We start from the raw sequence: 22,667 nt of genomic DNA, 5'->3' as shown, positions 1-22,667 counted from the left end.
AAGCCTGAGAACTTGCAGACGGCAGAGGCCAGAGTCAGTCCACTAGCGGGGAATGGGTGGGTCAGAGCGCGGGGGTCGCCCGAACCCCGACAACAGGACCGTGGGAAGGTAAGCTGGGGGCGGAGCCGCGCGGAGGCTAGTAGCCAGGGGCCGGGCCGGTCTGGGGAGTCTTTCCTCCCGAGCGAGGGCGGGCGGAGAGGGGCACCCTGGCCGCTACCTGCTGCTGGATCTTCCCGTCCTCCGTGACGACCCAGTGCGTGGTGGCGAAGGCCCCTCGAGCTGCCACACTCAGCAAGGCGGACAGGCTGAGAAACCAGCCTGGACTGGAGCACGGCGGCAGCTCGCACCGGCCGCGGACCCCTACTGCCACCGCCATCTTGCCCCCCCCCGGCCCGGCGACTCGCACCGGAAGCGGAAGTGAGCCCCTGCGGTTCGCCATCTTGGGGAGGTCGACGCTAGAGGAGGAGGAGCCGAGGGGGTGCCGCCGGCTGACAAGCGGCTTCCTCCGCCTCTGTTTGGGTGACGCGGGAGCGATGGCTTAGGCCCTGTCCCAGTTTGGCTTCAGGTCGGAGACCGCTTTTTTATTATTGTTTTCTTGTGGTGCGCGATACGATCTTGTAGCGTGGGAACCAGAGGGAGAGAAAAGTGTTCCAGTTGGAGCCTCAGCAAAAATGAGAGGACTCAGAGCATATATGTATTGTTACTTTTAAAAAGATTATTTTTGTTTCTAATGGTTGGGAAGTAAAAGGTATGCTTTCGAAACACCTAAGGGAAGGAATAGGTTCTCTTTTATTCTGAAAATTTCACAATAGGGGGAGCTTCACAATTGGGAGGATTGTTAGTCTAGGAGAGCGCTGTCCAGTAGAAACGTAAAAACATAACGTGAGCCGTGAGCCACAACATAATTTAAAAAAAAAAATTGAGATAACCAACATTTGATTTAACCCACTATATGCAGTATATTATTAGTTCATTGTGAAATCTATAGAAACTACTGAAGTATTTGTTTTTGTACCATGTCTTCGAAATCGGTAGGTATTTTACACCTATCAGTTCAGTTCAGTCACTCTGTCCTTTCCTACTCTGCGACCCCATGGACTGCAGCACGCCAGGCCTCCCTGTCCATCACCAACTCCAGGAGTTTACCCAAACTCATGTCCATTGAGTTGGTGATGCCATCCAACCATCTCATCTTCTGTCGTCCCCCTCTCCTCCTGCCCTCAATCTTTCCCAGCATCAGGGTCTTTTCAAATGAGTCAGCTCTTCCCATCAGGTGGCCAAAGTATTGGAGTTTCAGCTTCAGCATCAGCCCTTCCGATGAACACCCAGGACTGATTTCCTTTAGGATGGACTGGTTGGATCTCCTTGCAGTCCAAGGGACTCTCAAGAGTCTTCTCCAACACCACAGTTCAAAAGCATCAATTCTTCCGTGCTCAGCTTTCTCCATGATCCAACTCTCACATCCATACACGACCACTGGAAAAACCATAGCCTTGACTACACAGACCTTTGTTGGTAAAGTAATGTCTCTGCTTTTTGATATGCTATCTAGGTTGGTCATAACCGTCCTTCCAAGGAGTAAGCGTCTTTTAATTTCATGGCTGCAGTCACCATCTGCAGTGACTTTGGAGCCCCCCCAAAAATAAAGTCAGCCACTGTTTGCACTGTTTCCCCATCTATTTGCCATGAAGTGATGGGACCGGATGCCATGATCTTAGTTTTCTGAATGACACCTATCAGCTCATCTAAATTCGGACTGGCCAGATTTTGGGAGCTTAATAGCTCCACATGTCTAGTGGCTACCTTACTGAACATCATGGGTGTAGATCTGGAGACTGGCAGCACTGGCATCACCTGGGAGCTTATTAAAAAAGCACATTCTTGGCTCTTATCTATGTCTCCAGCAGGTTTTCCCCTTTAACATGAACCCCACATGACTGGTATGTACATAAAAGTTTGAGAAGCACTTCCTTCTAGTGAACCAAACTGTGGGCCAAGCAGACTACCCTGATTCCAGTATTCTTTCCTGGAGAATCCCACGTGGACAGAGGAGCCTGGCGGGCTACAGTCCGTGGGGTCGCACAGAGTCAGACACGATTTAGCGACTGAACAACAACAAGGATCACTGGGGAGTCATCTTAGAATTCTGCCTGTCGCAGGTTCTGACTGCCAAGTCCCACTCCTCTAGTCTTACTGAACTATGTTTTGAGCGTCACAACAACCCTTAGAAGTGCTTTTGCTCATCTTATTTCCTGCCTTTAGGAACAAGATGAGCAAAAAGCAACTTTCCTTGCTCTTTAAAAGAAAAAAAAAAAAATATATATATATATTATTTAAGGTACAGTTTAAATCCTGAATTGTAGAAAAAAATCTCTCTACTGCTATTTGCTTCCTCTGAATTCTGTAACACTAATGCGACAATATCAGGTTTCTTTGTGATACTACTTTGTACATTTTGAACAGCTAAACTCTTGAGTAGTTCTTCCTTCAACCAGCTAGACTGGAAGTATCTGGGGGCAGTATAGGAAATGTGTTTTTATTTTTATCTTCTATAAAGGTTGATACTTAAGTGGTTAGTTTATTTCATTTTTGTACTCCCCAAAAGGTAGCTTTCCCATTTTATGTGAAGAAAACAATGAAAAATTCTAACTCAAATAAAACTGTTGCTGCCAGTTTTTGACATCAAATAGATCACTTGTGTGCATGCTCAGTCGCTCCAGTCATATCCAACTCTTGGGACCCCATGAACTGCAGCCCACCAGGCTCCCCTGTCCGTGGGACTCTCTAAGCAAGAATACTAGAGTGGGTTGCCATGCCTTCCTCCAGGGGATCTTCCCAACCCAGGGATTAAACCCTCCTCTTTTACGTCTCCTGCATTGGCAGGTGGATTCTTTACCACTAGCGCCACCTGGGAAGCCCAGATCACTTGTTACCCTTCTTTTTATTCTAAGACCTGATATTTCTTTTTCCATTTTAAGTACATATTTGTTCTTTATGGTTAGATAAAACCTTTGGAAATATAAGATGGTAGTTATCAAAGTTGCTAATAATCTGTAAATTGTGATTCAATTCTTAGTTGAACAAATGATAGGAAAGCTCATCAGATCAGATCAGTCGCTCAGTCGTGTCCGACTCTTTGCGACCCCATGAATCGCAGCACACCAGGCCTCCCTGTCCAAAAGCTCATAACTGCATGTAATTTGGCCTTTCAACATAAAATATTTTAGCAAATATGCCCTTTGTCACTATCATAAATTATAGACTTTTTAAGCTGAGACTTGAACAATGGTAAAATGATCTTGCTGAATTATTCATTTCCTCCCTGGGGCCACTTTATCTGAATGTTGCAAAGGATCTGTACTTTTTTATTTCTTAGAGAAAATACTTAAGATATAAATATTCCTGAGAGAGTTATTATAACACCCTGGTTTAAATTCTGCTGATTATCTTTTGCTTCATGGTGAACCAACGTAAATCTTTGTGGCATAAATTTTAAGCTTTAGACAATGATTTATTATATTTCATAGTTTGTTTGGCTGGACTCAGCTGGTAGTTCTGCTCCTCCTGCTGTTAGTTGGGTGTCACTCATAAGGCTGCATTCAGCTGGGACCTCAGCTGGGACTGGAATGTTCCCCAATGCCTCCACTCATGTCTAGTGCTCACCTGGAATAACTGAAATGGCTAGGGTTGTCTGGGCCTCTGTCTCTCAGTCCCAGTAGTTACGGAGATTTCTTACATGGTGGCTCAAGGCTCCTAAAGAGTGAAGTAGAAGCTCCTTGAGGGCCAGGCCCAGAATTGGCAAAGGGTCACTTCTGTATTCTATTGATCAAAAAAGGTAACAAGGCTAGCCCAGATTTAAGGGGAAATGGAAATAGACTCATCTTGATAGGTGAAGCAGCATGTTTGGTTAGGAATAGAAGGAACTATTGGCAGCCTGCTACTGCTGCTGCTAAGTCGCTTGTCGTGTCCGACTCTGTGCGACCCCAGAGACGGCAGCCCACCAGGCTCCCCCATCCCTGGGATTCTCCAGGCAAGAACACTGGAGTGGGTTGCCATTTCCTTCTCCAATGCATGAATGTGAAAAGTGAAAGTGAAGTCTCTGTCGTTTCCGACTCTTGGCGACTCCATGGACTGCAGCAGTGTAATTAATTCCTTTAGTGATTTTGAATTGGTGGGGGTTGAAAGGGTGAATTTCTGTACTAGGAAGGGAGGCTAGTCACAGAGGAAGGGCTATATAGGTATATCTCCCAACAGCTGTATGCAAAGTGAAGAAGAGTTTCAACAGGGAGACAGAGGATACCTAAGTAGTAATTTCACTAGAAATTATGAAATACAGTAATTTCATTTAGAAATAGTTTGTCAGTAGCTTGTCAGGGAGTCTGAAGCACGAGGACTACTTTGGATGAGACCAAGTGTCAAATCAGCTCTGGATTCTAACTCACAGTGACACCAGGGCTGCTCTGAGCATATTATGATTGTCAGCCTCAAAAGAATTTTCCTGATGCAAACATAAAAAATCGCACAGAAAACCCCCAAATGCCGAAAAGACAGCGTATGGAATAGGAGAAAATATTTGCAAATGTGTGACAGTGATGGGACAGACAAGGGCTTAATTTCCAAAATATATAAACAACTCATACAACTCAACAACAAAAAAACAAACAACCCAATCAAAAAATGGGCAGAAGACCTTAACGGACATTTCTCCACAGAAGACACGTGGATGGCCAGTAGGCATGTGAAAAGATGCTCTACAGCACTGATTATCAGATAAACGCAAATCAGAACTACAGTGGGGTACCACCTCACACCAACAGAATGGCTGCCATTAAAATGCCTACAAATACCAAATGCTGGAGAGGGTATGGAGAAAAGGAAACCCTCCTACACTGTTGGTGGGAATATAAGTTGGTACAGCTACTAGGGAAAACAGTATGGAGTTCAGATAACTAAAAACAGGATTTTTTTAATGCTATGATCTAGCAATCCCTCTCCTGGGAATATACCTGGACAAAACTATAATTCAAAAAGATACATGCCTCCCCACCCCATGGCAACACTGTTCACAATAGCCAAAACATGGCAACAACCTAAATGTGCATCAACATATGAATGGATAAAGAAGATGTGGTGTATATATATATACACATACAGTGGAATGCTACTCAGCCATGAAAAGAACAAAACAATGCCATTTGCAGTAGTAACATGGAGACAACTAGAGATTATCATACTAAGTTGTCAGTAGAAGAAAGATAAATACCATAAATACCATACAATATTACTTACGTATGGAATCTAAAATATGGCACAAAAGAACTTATATTCAAAACAGAAACAGACTCAGCGACACAGAGAACAGACTTGTAGTTGCCAGAGGGGTGGCGGGGAGGGAGAGTGCTGGACTGAGAGTTTGGGGTTGGTAGATGCAAACCATTACATTCAGAATGGATAAACAACAAGGTCCTAATATATAGCACAGAGAACTATACTCAGTATCCTGTGGTAAACCATAATGGAAAAGAATATTAAAAAAAGAGTGTATATATATAACTGAGTCACTTTGCTGTATAGCAGAGATAGGCACAACATTGTAAATCAACTACAGTTTAAAATAAAGAATTTTCTTGATACAGACTTACCAGCCATTAATTTACCCAAATTCTTGGAGCTGTTAATACATTTGGGAACGAGAGTTTCTGTGGAGTGATTGTATTGTGACTGTTCAGTCTCTAAGTAACTAAAGGTCATATCCACCCCCACCCCCAGTTTTTACTCCTTCACATACACCCAACTTTCAGTGTTCTGACTTGAATCTGGACAGTGATTGAATCTGGGCTTCCTTGGTAGCTCAGTTGGTAAAGAACCCACCTGTAAATGCAGGAGGCCCAGGTTTGATTCCTGGGTTGGGAAGGTCCCCTAGAGAAGGGATAGGCTACCCACTCCAGTATTCTTCGGCTTCCCTTGTGGCTTAGCTGGTAAAGAATCCGCCTGCAATGAGGGAGACCTGGATTCAATCCCTGGGTTAGGAAGATCCCCTGGAGGAGGGCATAGCAACCCCCTCCAGTATTCTTGCCTGGAGAATCCACATGGACAGAAGAGCCTGGCGGCTCCAGTCCAGTTCCAGTTCAGTCACTCAGTTTTGTCCGACTCTTTGTGACCCCATGAACTGCAGCACACCAGGCCTCCTTGTCCATCACCAACTCCCAGAGTCCACCCAAACCCATGTCCATTTAGTCTGAGATGCCATCCAACCATCTCATCCTCTGTCGTCCTCTTCTCCTCCTGCCCTCAGTCCTTCCCAGCATCAGGATCTTTTCAAATGAGTCAGCTCTTCCCATCAGGTGGCCAAAGTATTGGAGTTTCAGCTTCAAAATCAGTCCTACCGAGGAACACCCAGGACTGATCTCCTTTAGCATGGACAGGTTGGATCTCCTTGCAGTCCAAGGGACTCTCAAGAGTCTTCTCCAACACCACAGTTCAAAAGCATCAATTCTTCAGGGCTCAGCTTGCTTTATAGTCCAACTCTCACATCCATACATGACTACTGGAAAAACCATAGCCTTAACTAGACGGACCTTTGTTGACAAAGTAATGTCTCTGCTTTTTAATATGCTGTCTAGGTTGGTCATAACTTTCCTTCCAAGGAGTAAGCATCTTTTAATTTCATGGCTGCAATTACCATCTGCAGTGATTTTGGAGCCCAGAAAAATAAAGTCAGCCACCGTTTCCACTGTTTCTCCATCTATTTGCCATGAAGTGATGGGACCAGATGCCATGATCTTCATTTTCTGAACGTTGAGCTTTAAGCCAACTTTTTCACTCTCCTCTTTCATCAAGAGGCTCTTCAGTTCCTCTTCACTTTCTGCCATAAGGGTGGTGTCATCTGCATATCTAAGGTTATTGATATTTCTCCCGACAATCTTGATTCCAGCTTGTGCTTCCTCCAGCCCAGCATTTCTCCTGATGTACTTTCCATGTAAGTTAAATAAGCAGGGTGATAATATACAGACTTGACGTACTCCTTTTCCTATTTGGAACCAGTCTGTTTTCATGGGGTTGCAAAGAGTCGGATACGACTGAATGACTAAGCACATGATTAAATTCAAGTTAATTCTATTCAAACCATTTAGTGAGTTTGTGCCCTTTGATCTTATCCATCACTATAGCATACTGTTTTAGTTTTTTCTTCTAGAAATACCATTCCCTCTTTTATTTGCTTTTCTTGGTTCCAATTCTACTTAACATTATTTCTTGAACACAAATTGCAACTGTATGTAGTAGTCTATCTTGGCTTTGTCTCGTCTTGTTTCAATTATCATCTATGATGAACAGAATTTTACTTGATTTTATTTGTGGCTATATTAGTTTTAAACATACAACTTCTAGGAATAAGTCTAGAGTTTCTTAGGGTTTTGATAGAATTCATTTGTCTAAGTTTTAGCTTCTGTCACACTTGCTAGAATTAAATCCCACTTGCTGTTTTCTACACGTCAGAAGAGAAAATAGGAAGGATAGTGAGCTGAGGGAGCACCCAGGGGCCCTGCACCCAGCTTGGGCAGAAAGGCTTCCCATGGGGAGTGAAATCTCGTCTGACCTGAAAAAGGAATGTTAGCCTGGTGAGTGCAGGAGGGAGAATCAGGGAACAAAGGTTTTCCAGACAGAGGTGCCTGCCCAGTATCAGAAAGAGCCCCTTGAGTTACTGAAAGTAGTTCACCACAGATGAGTTTAGGAATTCTGGGATTATGAAGCTAAGCACTGGTATTCTTAAGGCCAGGTGTTCTGCATGTTTTATTGCCTCTATTTCAAATGCCCTTCCTTGAAATCTCCACTAGGCTGGCTCCAAATCATCATCTAGGACTCAGCTCAAATGAGTTCCACAAACTTTTTCTAACCATTTCTATGCTAGCTCTTAGAGACATTCACCTTAAATGCTTCAGGGTCCTCATGAGGCTTCTCTCTGAAATCAGCTTATCAGGCTCTGCATAACAGGATGTAAACTCCATGCAAATTTGCCTATCTTGTTCACCACTATATCCTCAGGATAAAACACTGCCTTCAAGTTACTACTTACTGAATGCTTTTCAGTTCAGTTCAGTTCAGTCGCTCAGTTGTGTCCGACTCTTTGCGACCCCATGACTCGCAGCATGCCAGGCCTCCCTGTCCATCACCAACTCCCGGAGTTCACTCAGACTCATGTCCATCGAGTCAGTGATGCCATCCAGCCATCTCATCCTCTGTCGTCCCCTTCTCCTCCTGCCCTCAATCCCTCCCAGCATCAGAGTATTTTCCAGTGAGTCAACTCTTTGCATGAGGTGGCCAAAGTACTGGAGTTTCAGCTTTAGCATCATTCCTTCCAAAGAAATCCCAGGGCTGATCTTCAGAATGGACTGGTTGGATCTCCTTGCAGTCCAAGGGACTCTCAAGAGTCTTCTCCAACACCTTACTATGTACCAAACATTGTTTTCAGTGCTTTCAGTTATCAGTTAACAAAACGTAAAAACCCTAACCTTTGTGGCATTCTAGCTACGTTATTTTTTACCATGGGGAGACACTAAAAATACAGTATATTTTAAATTATATAATTTTGTTAGAAGTTGGCAAATGGTCCAGAGCACATAGAGTAGGTAAGTGGATTCTGGAGTCTTGGCAGGAAACAAAGCAGGCATTGTGCTATTAAACAGGATTCTTTGAGATGACCTTTGAGGAGTTGAAGCGGTGGAGTTAGGCAGATATGACTAGAAGGAACAGCTAGTGCAGATTGCAAGGTAAGTGTGTGTCTTTGCCTAGCCTGCATGAAGCTACTGGACAGAGTGGTGGAGGATAAGAGTAGCAGCTGAGGTCAGAAATTTTTGATTTTTATTCTAAAATGAGGAAGGAGTCATGGAACATCTTCAAGTAGAAGAGTGGATGTTTCTTTGTTGCTGTGTTTAGAGCAAGCTATAGAGTCAAGTGTAATAGCTTGGAAATCAATCAGGAGGCTATCGTGAAACTCCAGGCAAGAAAGGATGGACATAGACATTTGGCAGTCCTCAGCACGTAGATGGTATTAGAACCATAGGAATGGATGTGATCACTGAGCGAATTTAGGTAGCTTGTACTGATCCCTCCTTGGTGCTTTTTAACAAAGGCTGGAAAATCTTTTTAATAAAGTCTGGTAGTCACATCAAGAAGTTGCTTTACATACTGAGGGAAGAAATTATTCCATTATGATCTGTCAAGTATCTGATGTTTTGCTTTGATAGAAACAACCCAGTTCTTTTTTCAGAAGGTTATTAGCTTCTAAAAATAAACCCCAAAGGCTGAAGATTAAAGATAACTGGCAATACTGAATTCTTTGAGAAGAGCAGTATTTTGTCCATCTTTGTATTTTCATGGTCTCACAAACTGTTTGGCACATGAGAATCAAGAAATGTTAATGAATATCAAGAAACTGAAGTTACCATAATGATAACACAAGACACAAAACAAAATTACAAAAGGAAATTTATTTCAAAAGCATAGGGGAACATTTACATTTGAACAAAGTGATAAACAGGTGTCTTGCAAAAGAAAAAAATCCATGGCATGAAGTTTTTCGTTCAAATTTTTAAAGCAAAAATAACCTAAGGTGTGCACTATTGCTTTAGGAAAGGGAAGGGGAACAATGAGGCGGTAAGGGAAGGAACACAGTCAACTTAATATCAAACTTTAGAAAGTAAAGTCACTTTTTAGCTCTGAGTTTACAAATATTAAAAAGAAAAAGAGGAAAAATTATACTTAATGTTCAAATTTATATAAATGTAGTCCCCAAACAGCTTCTGTACTTGAAATGGCTTTAGGCCACTGGCTGATCTGACTCTAAGGTCCAGACTACCTGGTCACAGTTGTCAAATGGCAATTCCACGTTCCTATATCGGTTCAGATTCCAAGGGAGCTTAAGTCCAGCTCATAGTCTTTTGGAATGTTTAGAGATTATTGCCACCACTCCATAGTCAAGCTGACCAACTTCTTTTGCTCACTTGTATCATTCTAGTCTTCAAAAAACATTTTCTCCAGAAACATGTGCAGTAATTCTAACAAAGGGTTGTTGTTGTTTTTTTTTTTTTTTGTCTATTCCCCCAATATAGAGGTAACAGTAATGAAGACACCTGCATTGGAATCACAAACTATTCCTCAAAAAATAGGTCAAACTACTAAAAAATGTCATTCAGGCATTAGAGTTGAATAACAAACCTGGGGAGGGAAGATTAACTGTGGAACAAAAATATATGAAACATTCAAATGCAGAGCAAAGGGCCTATGCTACTAAAAATGCCCATGACAATTAAACACTCCACAAACCCCCCATCTGTTGTTTTAACCTAGATTCTATTGACTACCTTATACAATAATTTTGATTAATAACCTGAGAAGTTAAGATCTTGAAAGTGGCAAAAGCAAACTGCGAGAGCACCCCTTACTTACTGGTGTATTACATTCCCAAGTCACTCTTCCTGGGCTGCCCTGCTTATCAAATCCCCAAATTCTAAAGTACTCTATTTCATCCTGCAGAAACCTGTATGTACATCAGACTCAGTATTTGGGCTGTATTTCTCCAACAGGGATCTCAACTTTATCTTTGAAAATGCAGCCTTTGTTTATTTTTAGTTTTAAATAACAATAATCATGTAAGTGCAACTGACTCAAAAGCCCTCACTACTGGGAGGAAAACCTAAATAACAAGTGAATAATGAATTCAGCCTCAAGAGGATAATCACCGTGTCAAAGACTACCCGTTCCTGGAATTAAAAAAAAAAAAAAGACTTATGTTGTATAGTCAAGTTTCACAGCATGCATATATATATATACACACACACACACAGATATATGCTCATGTATGTATGTATATTATACATACACATTTCTAGGCAAATAGTAAGATCCCATATTCAAAAGTTTATATCACAACATATGGAGAAGAGTTAAGTAAGCAGTGCAAAGCAACTTACTTCTTCCTAAAAATGTCAAGTCATTTCTACATTTTAAGAAAGCTGATTAAGTATTTTTGTTTTTCTGACACGCAGGAATACTGTACCATTGCCTAGCAGCTTTATTAAATAACCATGAAAATAAATGTTAAGTCTGACCATTACTCTTCTCCATATGTTGGCGTGGGGGAGACAGAGGGGACAGGAAAGTCAGGAACCTTTCAGCACTGATGATCTTTACCAGTTATCAGAAATGGACTGAATTTTATTACAGTTTAGATCTGAATAGCTCTCAATAACAAATTATCAAGATGTTTAAAAGATTCACAATGTGAAGTCTGAATAATGACGATATTGCAAAAACAAGTAAAGATTGCAGACAAAGCATCCAAAAATATCGCTGTGGTTTTTACCTTGGACACAACCATGGTTTGTTACAAAAGTAGATCATACATACAAAGGTATAAAGAACAGTAAGTTTTTAGCTGAAGGCAGCAGTCTTTTTAAAGGGACACCCCCGGCAATCCAATGAGTAGTAGAATTAAGTATATAAGCTCATGACAATGCTGAAGAATGTGACTTCTCATTCAGTAGAGTCTTCCCCGACTACGATTTCCTCGTGCTCCCCAACCTCGGCCACCTCTACTTCCCCTGAAGGCTCCTCTCTGCTCTACGAAAAAGCGAACAAGGGTTTAGGTCTTGTTCAGGACTTCACGGGACAGCACACACAGAAGAAATGTAGCTGGAAGCTCTGAATGTAGCAGTAGGCTCTATAAAAACAGTATGGTATTCTGCGAGCACATCTACAAGTTCAAATCTCTACATAAAACCAGGGCATCATATATGCCAAAGCGCATTATCTCAAGGTACCAAATACATTCATAGTATATACTCAATTAAATGTACCCCATTAAAGATATTTCAAGGTGACAATGTTAATGATAACTACATGTAGTTCTTTATTGTGGTGCCTATCACAAAGATAACTAATGAAACTATAAACGTGTCTATATTTAATATGGATTAAAGCTACAGGCCTTCAAAAGTTAGCATCATATATGTAAAATATCTTAAACTACCACTGATCAATTCTGAAAAGTTAGGCTAGAGTGAAAAATGTACCTTTCAAATGCAATGAAAAGGTAATCTGTTTGGGTCACCACATTGAAAAATAACGTTACAATTTCTGACAGCTTTTCTCACTGCTTTGTCAGCTACGTATGAGCTGCTCAGAGTGCTGCCAAAAAGGTTGTTATGTATATGTTACAGTGTTTGGGTTAGTGATGTAAATTAAGCATATCTCTTGCTGAAAAATCAAGTCACTTGGATCATATGGTAGAATGAGTCCTTGATTTACTTGTCAGTCTGTTTCACAGGTCCAGAGGAGTCTTTCCAGTGAAGAAAACTGATTGACCTTATCAGCAAGGCTGGACCTTTCATCATACACAAATGAGTAGGAGTCTCAAACTTCTAATTCCAGAGACCCAGTCTCCTCATTGGAACCTTCAAACTTCCTCACTGCAGGAATCTTGTTAGGAGCAATAAAAAGAACCTGCTGTTGCCATTTTTGATCCATAATGTTGGAGGCTTGAAAAATTCCTATCCAGTCAGTACTGCAATCCATTTTTTGCCATTATGGCTAGAATTATGTTACTGTTTTTGGGTGATGCTTTTTCTCTCCAGAAACTGAGTTAGAAAACTAACTAGACCTTTCCCCAGCTTAACCAATATTTACCTGTCAACAGAATGGAATCTGATTCAAAGTCACCTCTCACGTCATGATACATTTTTCTAAATTGATTGGTATGCCAACTATTTAAATGAAACCATCATGACCTATCATATTCAAAAAATCACTTTAATGATCTTTTTAATGGTTTCAAGCTTAAACTAATACAGCTACTAGTTAAAATTATACTTTAAAAAATTATTTTAATATTCAAAAAAGGTAAAAGTTGAAGGACACAAGTCACAAAATATAGAATTAGTACTTGTGGGTTACCAGGGAACTCTGTTCCACAGGAAGGAGAACTAAACATGGGTATGTGCAAATACTTTGATTGAAAATGCACCAGGAAGCTGGACTACATTATGGGAACAAACACCTTTTGATAAAGAAAATAATAGAGACAATGGTTAGTAAAGTGAAAGACTTTGATAAGGAAAAAAGTCTATGCCTACATGGACTCAAAGACAAATTACAAATTCTGGCTCCTTCTCTGCATAGAACTAGTTTAGGCCCATGACACTGGCACAATCTATTTTCTTTGCAGAAGGCTTGGTCACTGTAGTAAGACAGTAATATAATAAAATTGAGTTTGGCTGACATAGAAAAGTAGAATTTCAATGATTAAATATGGGTAATAAAGTCTAAGTATTAAAGACTCAACACAAAACATTTTTCTCCCTCTGTCCTGGCGCAACACTGACATCGCAGGAAAAAAAACCCAACACTGTTTCTCTTTCCTCCTGACCCACTGTCAGTTCCCTAAGGAAAGGACATTAAAAAGGTAGAAAAATTTGAGGTAGAAAGGTCAACTAATTTTCATCTGTAATACTGAGAACTGTTTTCTGCTGAATGGGTGAAAGAAATCCAAGAAAACTCTTCAAATTGTTTCTGTGAGAATACTTATAACCTGATACATCTCAACTCCCCCAAATAAAAATACTAGCAGAAATTTGGTTCCTACTTTCCAATAAGAACAATCAGAGTTTAGTTTGCTTTGTAACTCAATTTATGACAAGCACTCCGATTACAAGGTTGCTCCTGTAGGAGTATTAAAGTACAGGAACACCAGACACAAAAGGCAGTTAACAGGCGTGTTTGTTGTTCTGTTACTTTGCTGACTAAGGAACAACTGAAGCTGTAAGTGACTCCTGGATTTTTTCCTTGGCCTTGCTGTGTGGCTTATGGGATCTTATTTCCCTGACCAGGGATTGAACCCCAGACCCTCAGTGTGAGGTCGAAGTTCTAACCACAGGATGACCAGGAAATTCCCTGATTTTTGTCTTCGGTAAAACTGCTCCCCTCTGCCCCACCCATATTGATAATTAAAAAAATCACATACAACCTAAGGCTTTGCATTTTTCAAATCTCTTTTCCACATGCATTACATCATCTGATTCTAAGGCAGGCAGTGAATGTCACAGTGCAGAATACTCATGGAAATTCAGAGTAACTGACATGCCTAAGTGAAAATAAATACAATTCTCTATATATTTCCATAGTTGATTACATTCATCTAAATCAAATGAAGATGGTATCTGAGAGAACAGCTGATGTTAAGAAAGGTTTTGATAAATACCACATTAAGTCATACAAGTGACAGAGGACAGACAATATTTAGTGCAATGGAGTAACAGAATCTTTTCCATTTACAAAATGCTATCATTAATATTTTTTGAAGTTTTTAAGCTCTCTGCTATCCCTATTTTTCAGATAAGACAAGAAGCCAAGAGAGGCATGTTTGCCTATTATTATGTAAGTAAGAGTTCAGTGATCTTTTCTACACTAAAGTTGCCTCAGAGAGTCTGATTGGAGTTTAAGGGTTCATTTCACAATCTGAAATTGCCTTTTCATAATCTTTTTACTTGGATATTGGAGGAATTTTGCTATTTTAAGAAGGCATTTGCTGCTGCTGCTGCTAAGTCGCGTCAGTCGTGTCTGACTCTGTGCGACCCCATAGATGGCAGCCCAACAGGCTCCCCCGTCCCTGGGATTCTCCAGCCAAGAACACTGGAGTGGTTTGCCGTTTCCTTCTCCAATGCATGAAAGTGAAAAGAGAAAGTGAAGTCGCTCAGTCGTGTCCAACTGTTCTCGACCCCATGGACTGCAGCCTACCAGGCTCCTCCATCCGTGGGATTCCCCAGAGAAGAATACTGGAGTGGGGTGCCACTGCCTTCTTCATAGCAGGCATTTACTTAATGTCAAATGATCTCATCCTGGAAACAATTACAGGGAGTATATGCTTCAGAATGTACTTTTTTGGGGAATAATTACTGTAGAATTAATTCTGATTGGTAACCAAGACCAATCACAAGTATGCTTGGTTCTGGATATTAAACTTTGTCTTCTTAAGCAAGATTAAGGATCTGAGTCAGTGATATTTATGTTCATTCTTCTTTATAAGCCAATGAGACAAACCACTTCTGATTCAACAGCCCTGGGAGAGACTGGACTGGTGAGAAGTCGACAGGAGGACTGCACTCTGGGCAGTGGAGGAGACTGCAAGAGGACACATCTTTGCTAGACGGTGCTTCACCGTCTGACTCTACCTCCCAGGACTCCTCCTTCTGAAGTAGTACAGAAAACGGGAGGGCAAGCAGTAGGCTGACGAGGTCCAAGAAGAATCATTAATACCACATCTGCCAGGGACTCTATCTGTCCCTGAGGGAGAATGGACAACATTTCTTGCTTTGAAGCTAAAACAGGGAAAATCAGGAATGGATGGTTCATGTCATCTTCCTTCCTTTTTTTTTTTCCTATTGGCATCTCTGAATACAATTTTCAGGTTCTTGGTGTTACATGCTCAGCCCAGTGAACCCACAAGGGTGAGTTAGAAAGGAATAGGATAAGGTGTTTTCCCAGCAGTTCAAGTTCCCCAAGCTAATGCAAAAAAAGTACCCTGAAAGAGCTATGATACTCTTCAATTATACTTAAAATCAAGCACAACACAGTTTCTGCCTAATCTCTCATATTTCTTGTACCCAAACGGAAACGCTCACCATAATTAAAGTTGCTCAAATTGCTGCTATATTTCCCACTAGGAGGATTATAAATCTGCCTGGCATCCCTTTTTGGTCCTGCTGAAGATTTCTTGGGAGGTGAACCTGAAGTTGTATCTTCAGTGGCTCTCTTTTGCCTATAATAGTAGGAAGAGCAGCAATGAAAAAAAAGTCTTTTATATCAGAAGCTAGCAATATATTTATTAGTTACAAAAGACATCCTAAAGATGACAGTCATGTCAGAAAAAAGGAAATAACATCTGATGTCATCAAATTAACTCTGCTAAAGTTATGGAGACATTGTCAGAAGGGCATTTACAAGGCTTCAAAACAATCTGAAATATGTATCTTCACAGATTATACACAAGTGACTCATTTCATAGAACTTATCAGAAAAGTCTTATGCCACAGCAATACAATGGTTTGAAAATTCCAGAGTTGTATTCCGCCAGTTTATTTTATAAATACCAGGTTAGATTTTCTATTTAAGTCATGCTTCTAATAGCTATATTTTAACATCTTATTAAGAATCATTTAATAATGTACCATTTTGTACAGGAAATGCAATAATCTGAATTCAGACTTTTCATATTTATAAATCAAATATTAGAACACTTTAATCCCTTTTAAATGTTTCTTACCCAAGTTCAACCTTCTGTACAGGCTTCCAGGATAATGTTACTGTGCTCTTATAAGAAGGAGGAATATGGAAGAGATCCTGAAGAAACAAAAGGAAGAGATTTCTAACATATCTGGTGGTGTGGAAAGTGGTAGTAAGGATAGGAAACAGGAAGACACATCTGTAATCTTAGGAAAGGAAAGTAATTCATCCCATTTGCTTTTGTGCTAATGACTAAAACAATAACCTAGGGAAAAAACTGCAAGAGGAAAGTAAACAAGGACAATTTTGTTTACAAATGACATATATTACCTAATTAATGTTATTTTGTGCACATTTAAGAAACTGCAGCTAACTTTTTTCAAATGTCATTTCAGGTTACAGGACAAAATATCAATCTTTATCAACTTCAATCAAATCTCCAAGTGGTTTCTTTTGCACAGATGCAGTCACTAATGTGCTTTAAGGAAAATATAATGGTGCAATCTGCATTTGCTATTGCAGATTTTTAAGTGGTTCAATACTAGAACAAAATTAATGGTCTGGGTAATCATGTTTTTCTCCCCCTCAAATATCTATATATTACCAATAATGAAAAAACCCACGTTATTTAAATACTAAATTATCAATATGGTAATGCAAATATTTGCTAAATTTAAATACTGAAATAATTCAGAAGTGAAATAATCTAATCCTCATTATACCCTCAAAACTGATGAATTTATATTTATCATTTTACCCTAATTTTTATCTATAGGTAACATCTGATAAAAGTAAACTGAGTTTCTTTCACAGTATTTGTTTAAAGTATTCTAAACATTATCTTCAACTTTGATTTGTGGTATCAGTTCAAATAAAGTAAAATCTCACATTTTAATGTATTAATTCACCATTTCAAACTATGATTTATATTTAAGATTCGAAATAAATGGAGCCTATTATAAAAATTTTCTTTGAGGTGTGAGTCAGTTTTCTTCCCTCTTAAATGCCCTTTCCCTTTTCCTCTTGGCACTGATAATTCATCCCTTAATATCTCACTGTTTTCTCTGAAAAGTTCCCTTTCTCTTCTGATAAAAAGTAAGTATTCCATGGGCTTTTTACCAGACTACTTTTAAGACATACCACTGGCCCTGATTTTGTTACTGTCAGGCTTTGTGCTGTAAGTGTAACAAATATTTCTTTCTCCTACCTGGCTACAATACTGTTAACTTGTGACAGTACCGTTAACCTATGATATCAAACGATGGGTTCTTTGTTGTGATTCCTCTTTTGTTCTTTCAGGTTATTAGTTTTTGTTTAGGCTAACAGATACTTGAGGAGGGTGAACGGAACTGAAGCGTATGTATGGCTTAATGGTAAGGTACACCTTAGCCTACAGTGTAGAACACTCTCAATTTATTACATAGACAAATTAACAGAAGACAGCATGGGACAGCATGTCATGCACCACATAAGACTGTCCATTCTTAGTGTAAGTGAAGCAGGGTTTTATTGGTCATTCAAAAGGAACCAATAGCGTTAAAACCACAAGAGCTTAAGTCAGTGAAATTTCTGAGTCTAATGTATCTGCTCCAATGCTGTTCGTCAGAATTGTGCATGCCTCCCTTTGTTTACAGTATCTTCTGCAATACCATTTAAATAAATAAAACGAATTATAATAGCTACAAAAATGTCACTTGGTATTATAAAAGGCATAAAGCTTTAAAAGGCCAAATGTATGCAACGTAATGGCATTTCTCCTTCACTAGACCGTTACAGACATATCCCCTGCACTAACTTTCTAGCTAGTTGGGATGGCTGAGTAAGAAAGGAAGACTTACCTTGATTAAAACATTAATATTATTTGTTATTTTCAATGCAACGACTTTAATCTTGTTCTGTAAAAGGGAAACAACATTAAATTAAAATGCCAGTAACTTTTATGATATATTTCTTTCCCATATAAAACTTCAATTCCACTTCTTTTTCAGAATCATTTCTACAGTTAGGAAATTCATTGGCTTATATCTACAGATAGTGCTTATTCCTATTTCTCGACTATTAATAAATGTAGCGATGGCAAAGACAGGAAATAATCTTTATCTTCCCTCAACAGGTTAGAACATTAAACTGTTAACTGCAGTTCACTTGAAAAACAAGTAAGCGACAGGTCACTGGCACCCATCAGTTGTTTTAAAAGAAATTAGTGTATGTTACAGAAAGACACAATGAAACTTAAAATATTTCATTAGGACTAGGATGAAGTAGGATGAAGATTGATCAAAATAGATGAGATCAGGGAAAACCAAAGATCCCAACATAAACACAAGATATAGTTTGGTACAGAATTAGTAGTTTAATACTTTTAATTTTAATGTAAACTAATGTTTGGGTTTCAAAAAGGTAAAATTCTAAAATGTCACAATCGCTAAACAAATATTTAAACAAAATGTGCTGCTAATGAGACCCCAGTGAAAGATCAGTATGTATCAAAGTTTGGTAACAAACACTGTTCACAAACACTGGAAACATTCAAGACATTTCAACAATGGTAGAAGTTTCCTAGATAGCATATACCTAAATATGCAGTCTTCTAATACTGTATCTTCAACCTTTAGACTTAAAATCATTGGTTCAAATAAAGTTGAATGGTACACTTCAATATATGAATTCAGTCTGAATTTGTAATGAATGGTGGCTATTATAAAAATTTCCTAACGAGATATAAGCCAGTATTCTCACCTCATCTGTTTTTAAGGCCTCGCCTGTTTTGCCTTGGAGAGCCAAGCGGAGTTGTCTGATGTAAACCTGCAGGCCCCGTGCAAAGTACTGCAGCCTAAATGAAGAAGTGTTTATTAATGAACAAATCATCACTGCAACTGTTTTAAATTCGAAGAAAACTACAGCCTTTACCAATAAAGAGTAAACTTTGAGGGGGACTTCCTTTTAATTATCAATGTATGATCATAAGAGATACACAAATAAGTAAAATAAAAGTAGTTTTTGTCAAAAATTGAAAGAAATCCACTGGCAATGGAAACACTTCTAGAACTGGGTTAAGGAAACTTGTTACATTAACCTGCAAGGTTAACCTAAGTTAGAAACAACCAGACCATGGGTTAGAATCAGGTGGCCTGGTCTTCTCTTCCACTAGTCAAGTGAAGCTCAAGTGACAGACACAAGTCACTTAATCTGTGTTTATCTGCTAACAAGGGACGGTGTTTGACCCATTTGCACCTTAGGGTCCAGTTTAAAAATAAAACAAAATTTTGCAAAGGATGTCGAGTAATCTTTTTTTCAAATTTGTTTCCAGGTAGTATGTGTGGAAAAGTGCTACCGTAACTCCAGCCTGCCGCCTTCTAGGAATTCTGCTTAACAATGTGGCATCGCTGGTTTTTTGTCACTTTCAGAGTAATTTCCTAAGATGTTTGCTTCTGGTCAAATGTTTCAGCAAGTAATAAACCTCTGCCTTACCAAAGCATAGAGGACAATCACAGATGATACAGTAGCTTAAGATGAGAATTTGTTAACAATGATTTAATACAAAGTATCTTCCTGAGACACAAATTGATTTCTCCAGTGCTGCTCCTCCAGCCACACTATAACCTAATAAAAACCCTGTAAGATATTAAGAGCAGCTGTAGCTGCTAAGTCGCTTCAGTCATGTCCGACTCTGTGTGACCCCATAGATGGCAGCCCACCAGGCTCCCCCATCCCTGGGATTCTTCAGGCAAGAACACTGGAGTGGGTTGCCATTGCCTTCTCCGATTAAGAGCAGCTATAGTTTACCAAATACCCAGTATATGCCAGGCACTGTGCTTAAAGTTTTTCATTACTGTCATTTAATTCTCTATAAGGTAGATGCTGCTGCTGCTGCTGCTGAGTCACTTCTGTCATGTCTGACTCTGTGCAACCCCATAGACGGCAGCCCACCAGGATGCCCCGTCCCTGGGATTCTCCAGGCAAGAACACTGCAGTGGGTTGCCATTTCCTTCTCCAGTGCATGAAAGTGAAGAGAGAAAGTGAAGTCGCTCAGTCATGTCCGACCCTCAGCGACCCCATGGACTGCAGCCTTCCAGGCTCCTCCATCCATGGGATTTTCCAAGCAAGAGTACCAGAGTGAGGTGCCACTGCCTTCTCCGAGGTAGATGCATCTATAAATTAGTATCTATAAATTTAACAGTTGAGGACAATTTGATTCTCACAACTCTGTAAGGCAGGTGCTGTTATCTATAAAGAACAGCTGAGGACAATTTGAGGTGTTAGGTCAGAGAACCAGCCCAGTATCTATCCTAAAGCAAGTGAGGAGAGCCAGAGGGCATTTCTGTAAAAGGCCATCCTCTGCCAAGCATTTGTCATGCCACCACAGTTGCATCTTTGCATACATTCCTGTTTTGTGGATCTTGCATTCTTTTGCATTGTAGTAAGAAAGGGTGGGGAAAAAGCTCTTGCAAAATGAAAACGAAACCAAGGCAGCCTCAAGATAGCTTTCACCTTTATCAAGGACTGGGGCACTGCAATCATATATCACCTGATTTTGAAATCTTTGAGCTTTTCTGCATTCAGCTTAGCTGTTAAGAAATCTGGAAGTTTTCGGCCCAACTGGTGAAAGCTGTACAACAAGCATTCCACATAACTGAACTGCAGCTTGGGTTCCTCATTACCAGCATTCTCCCCGTTTTCTGCTTCTTCTGGAGGGAGAGGCATGTACTCCTAAGAGATGAAAATACAAGAGATAGAGGAGATCTGCTCTAGACACTCTAATTATAAAACATATACTCAAGTAATTATAGGACACACTTTTAAGACACGAAACATTAAAAACTACCAAGATAAGAAATTTACATAAGATATCCCTTTTACATTTTGGATCAATGACCCAACTGGTCAACATTCCATATTAACCTATAGTATAGCTGTTGCTGCTACTGACGACAAGAGTAGCCAACCCAGCACTAGGCAGATGAAGGGACTGAAGTTCTGAGAACTTAGGTAAAAAACAAGCTGAAGAGTCAGGATTCAATCTAGGTTTGGCAACAAAAGCTGATGCTCCTAAAACAGTATTCTTAAAAAGTTTCTTAAAAAACTGAAAAAAGAGTTATAGTATGATCCAGCAATTCTACTCCTGGGCAAATATCCAGAGAAAACTAATTCAGAAAGATACATGCACCCCAATGTTCATAGCACTATTTACAATAGCCAAGATATGGAAGCAACCTAATGTCCATCGACAGGTAAACAGGGTGTGGAGCATCCATGTGCACACACACACACCGCAGTACACTCAGCCATGAAAATGGGTGAGACAGTGCCATTTGTAGCGACAGGGGCAGACCTAGAGATCATTATACTGAGCAAAGTATGTAAGAGAAAAACAAGAAAGAGTATAAGACATATGTCTCTCATGAAATTCCTAGAAGAAAACATAGGAATAAAGCTCCTCGACCTGGGTCATGGTAATAACGATTTTTTGGATATGACACCTAAACTGTAAGCCACAAAATAAAAACCAATTATGACATAATGACTTCACTTCTAGGTCGTTAAAGCTATTTGGCCCTGGGCAGTAACGGCGATGGTGCTCTGGAGAAAACAGAATATTCTGATGAAGAAATAGTAGAAAAACTTACTATATAAACCTTGTATTATATTTTGTCTAAAGCATCAACAACAGAAGAAATGCAAAAGACTAAAACAGATTTAAAAAAAAAAAAAGTAGACAATTTTGTGGCCTGAGCAGCTAAGAATACTCATTAGGATTATTACCTAAATCACTTCAAAATCCGGCTCTGCATAATCTGTAAATACTATACTACTATGCCATAAGGAAAGAAAAAAATTCTTACCAATAACTTATCAAATAGTTTCCTTAAATTTGTTTCTAGTTTTTCCATGTCACCACAAAATGAACTCATTTCGGCCAAGAGTTTTAATACCTAAAACACACAATTTACTGTTATTAGCATTCTTTTCTTTGAATGAGCAAGGGTTGTAAGATAATATTCTAGGTAACTATTTAAGATTGCTTATTTTTCAAATAGGCTTTTACAGAACATAATGTTTGAACTGGAAAAAAAAAAGATGCAGCTCTATTTTACTTTGAGGAAACTGAAGGTCGGAGAGGGAATGTAACCTGGCAAAGTCACGATATATGAGTGGCAGTGCAGACCCTGAAACCCTGATCTCATGGCTCTCAATATGCCTGTGGGAATAAGTAAGGAAAGGAACACACACGACACTCTCTGCTATAGGACAATAACACACAAGGAAGAGACGACCAGCAATATTTACTGCTAATATTTAGGCTGGGCCTCCTGTGCTATCAAACTCAGTCTCTGCATACTATCAAAGTATCAGTAACTGCCACTGTTCCTGAGGTTCATCTCTGCTTTACT

The 22,667-nt window shown here is 39.7% G+C and overlaps 2 protein-coding genes and 1 long non-coding RNA gene across 12 annotated transcripts in view; 1 reads left to right on the top strand and 2 right to left on the bottom strand.

Moving 5' to 3' along the window:
• The window catches only part of TTC17 (tetratricopeptide repeat domain 17), a 129,863-nt gene extending 129,469 nt beyond the window's left edge, over window positions 1-394 (bottom strand). For all 9 annotated transcript variants that reach the window (XR_015142306.1, XM_086341194.1, XM_086341196.1 and 6 more), the window contains exon 1: window positions 218-394. Coding sequence is in view for 8 of the 9 variants with exons in the window: in XM_086341194.1 (XP_086197320.1) it covers window positions 218-376 (159 nt within the window). In the remaining variant the exon portion in view is untranslated. The remainder of the gene's footprint in view (window positions 1-217) is intronic.
• A 25-nt stretch (window positions 395-419) lies between these two features.
• LOC147358459 (uncharacterized) lies at window positions 420-17,240 on the top strand. The gene is made up of 3 exons (XR_015142307.1): window positions 420-565; window positions 14,389-14,430; window positions 15,080-17,240. It is a non-coding gene; the product is annotated as an uncharacterized LOC147358459 (long non-coding RNA).
• The window catches only part of API5 (apoptosis inhibitor 5), a 28,118-nt gene continuing 14,920 nt past the window's right edge, over window positions 9,470-22,667 (bottom strand). Inside the window, exons 8-14 of one of the 2 annotated variants that reach the window (XM_086341206.1) lie at window positions 22,119-22,208; window positions 20,804-20,985; window positions 19,015-19,108; window positions 18,114-18,170; window positions 16,316-16,392; window positions 15,675-15,811; window positions 9,470-11,619 (exon numbers count right to left, since the gene is read on the bottom strand). In XM_086341206.1, the coding sequence (XP_086197332.1) occupies window positions 11,537-11,619; window positions 15,675-15,811; window positions 16,316-16,392; window positions 18,114-18,170; window positions 19,015-19,108; window positions 20,804-20,985; window positions 22,119-22,208 (720 nt within the window). In that variant the 3' untranslated portion in view covers window positions 9,470-11,536. The remainder of the gene's footprint in view (window positions 11,620-15,674; window positions 15,812-16,315; window positions 16,393-18,113; window positions 18,171-19,014; window positions 19,109-20,803; window positions 20,986-22,118; window positions 22,209-22,667) is intronic. The other variant, XM_086341207.1, reaches the window with a different exon arrangement.

This window comes from Bos grunniens, chromosome 15 (genome assembly GCF_055505025.1).
Source record: "Bos grunniens cultivar Pamir isolate PY7600 chromosome 15, Bosgru_T2T1.0, whole genome shotgun sequence".
NCBI lineage: Eukaryota > Metazoa > Chordata > Mammalia > Artiodactyla > Bovidae > Bos > Bos grunniens.
The sequence above is the reverse complement of the archived record's forward strand: the minus strand, read 5'-3'. Positions and strand labels throughout refer to the sequence as shown.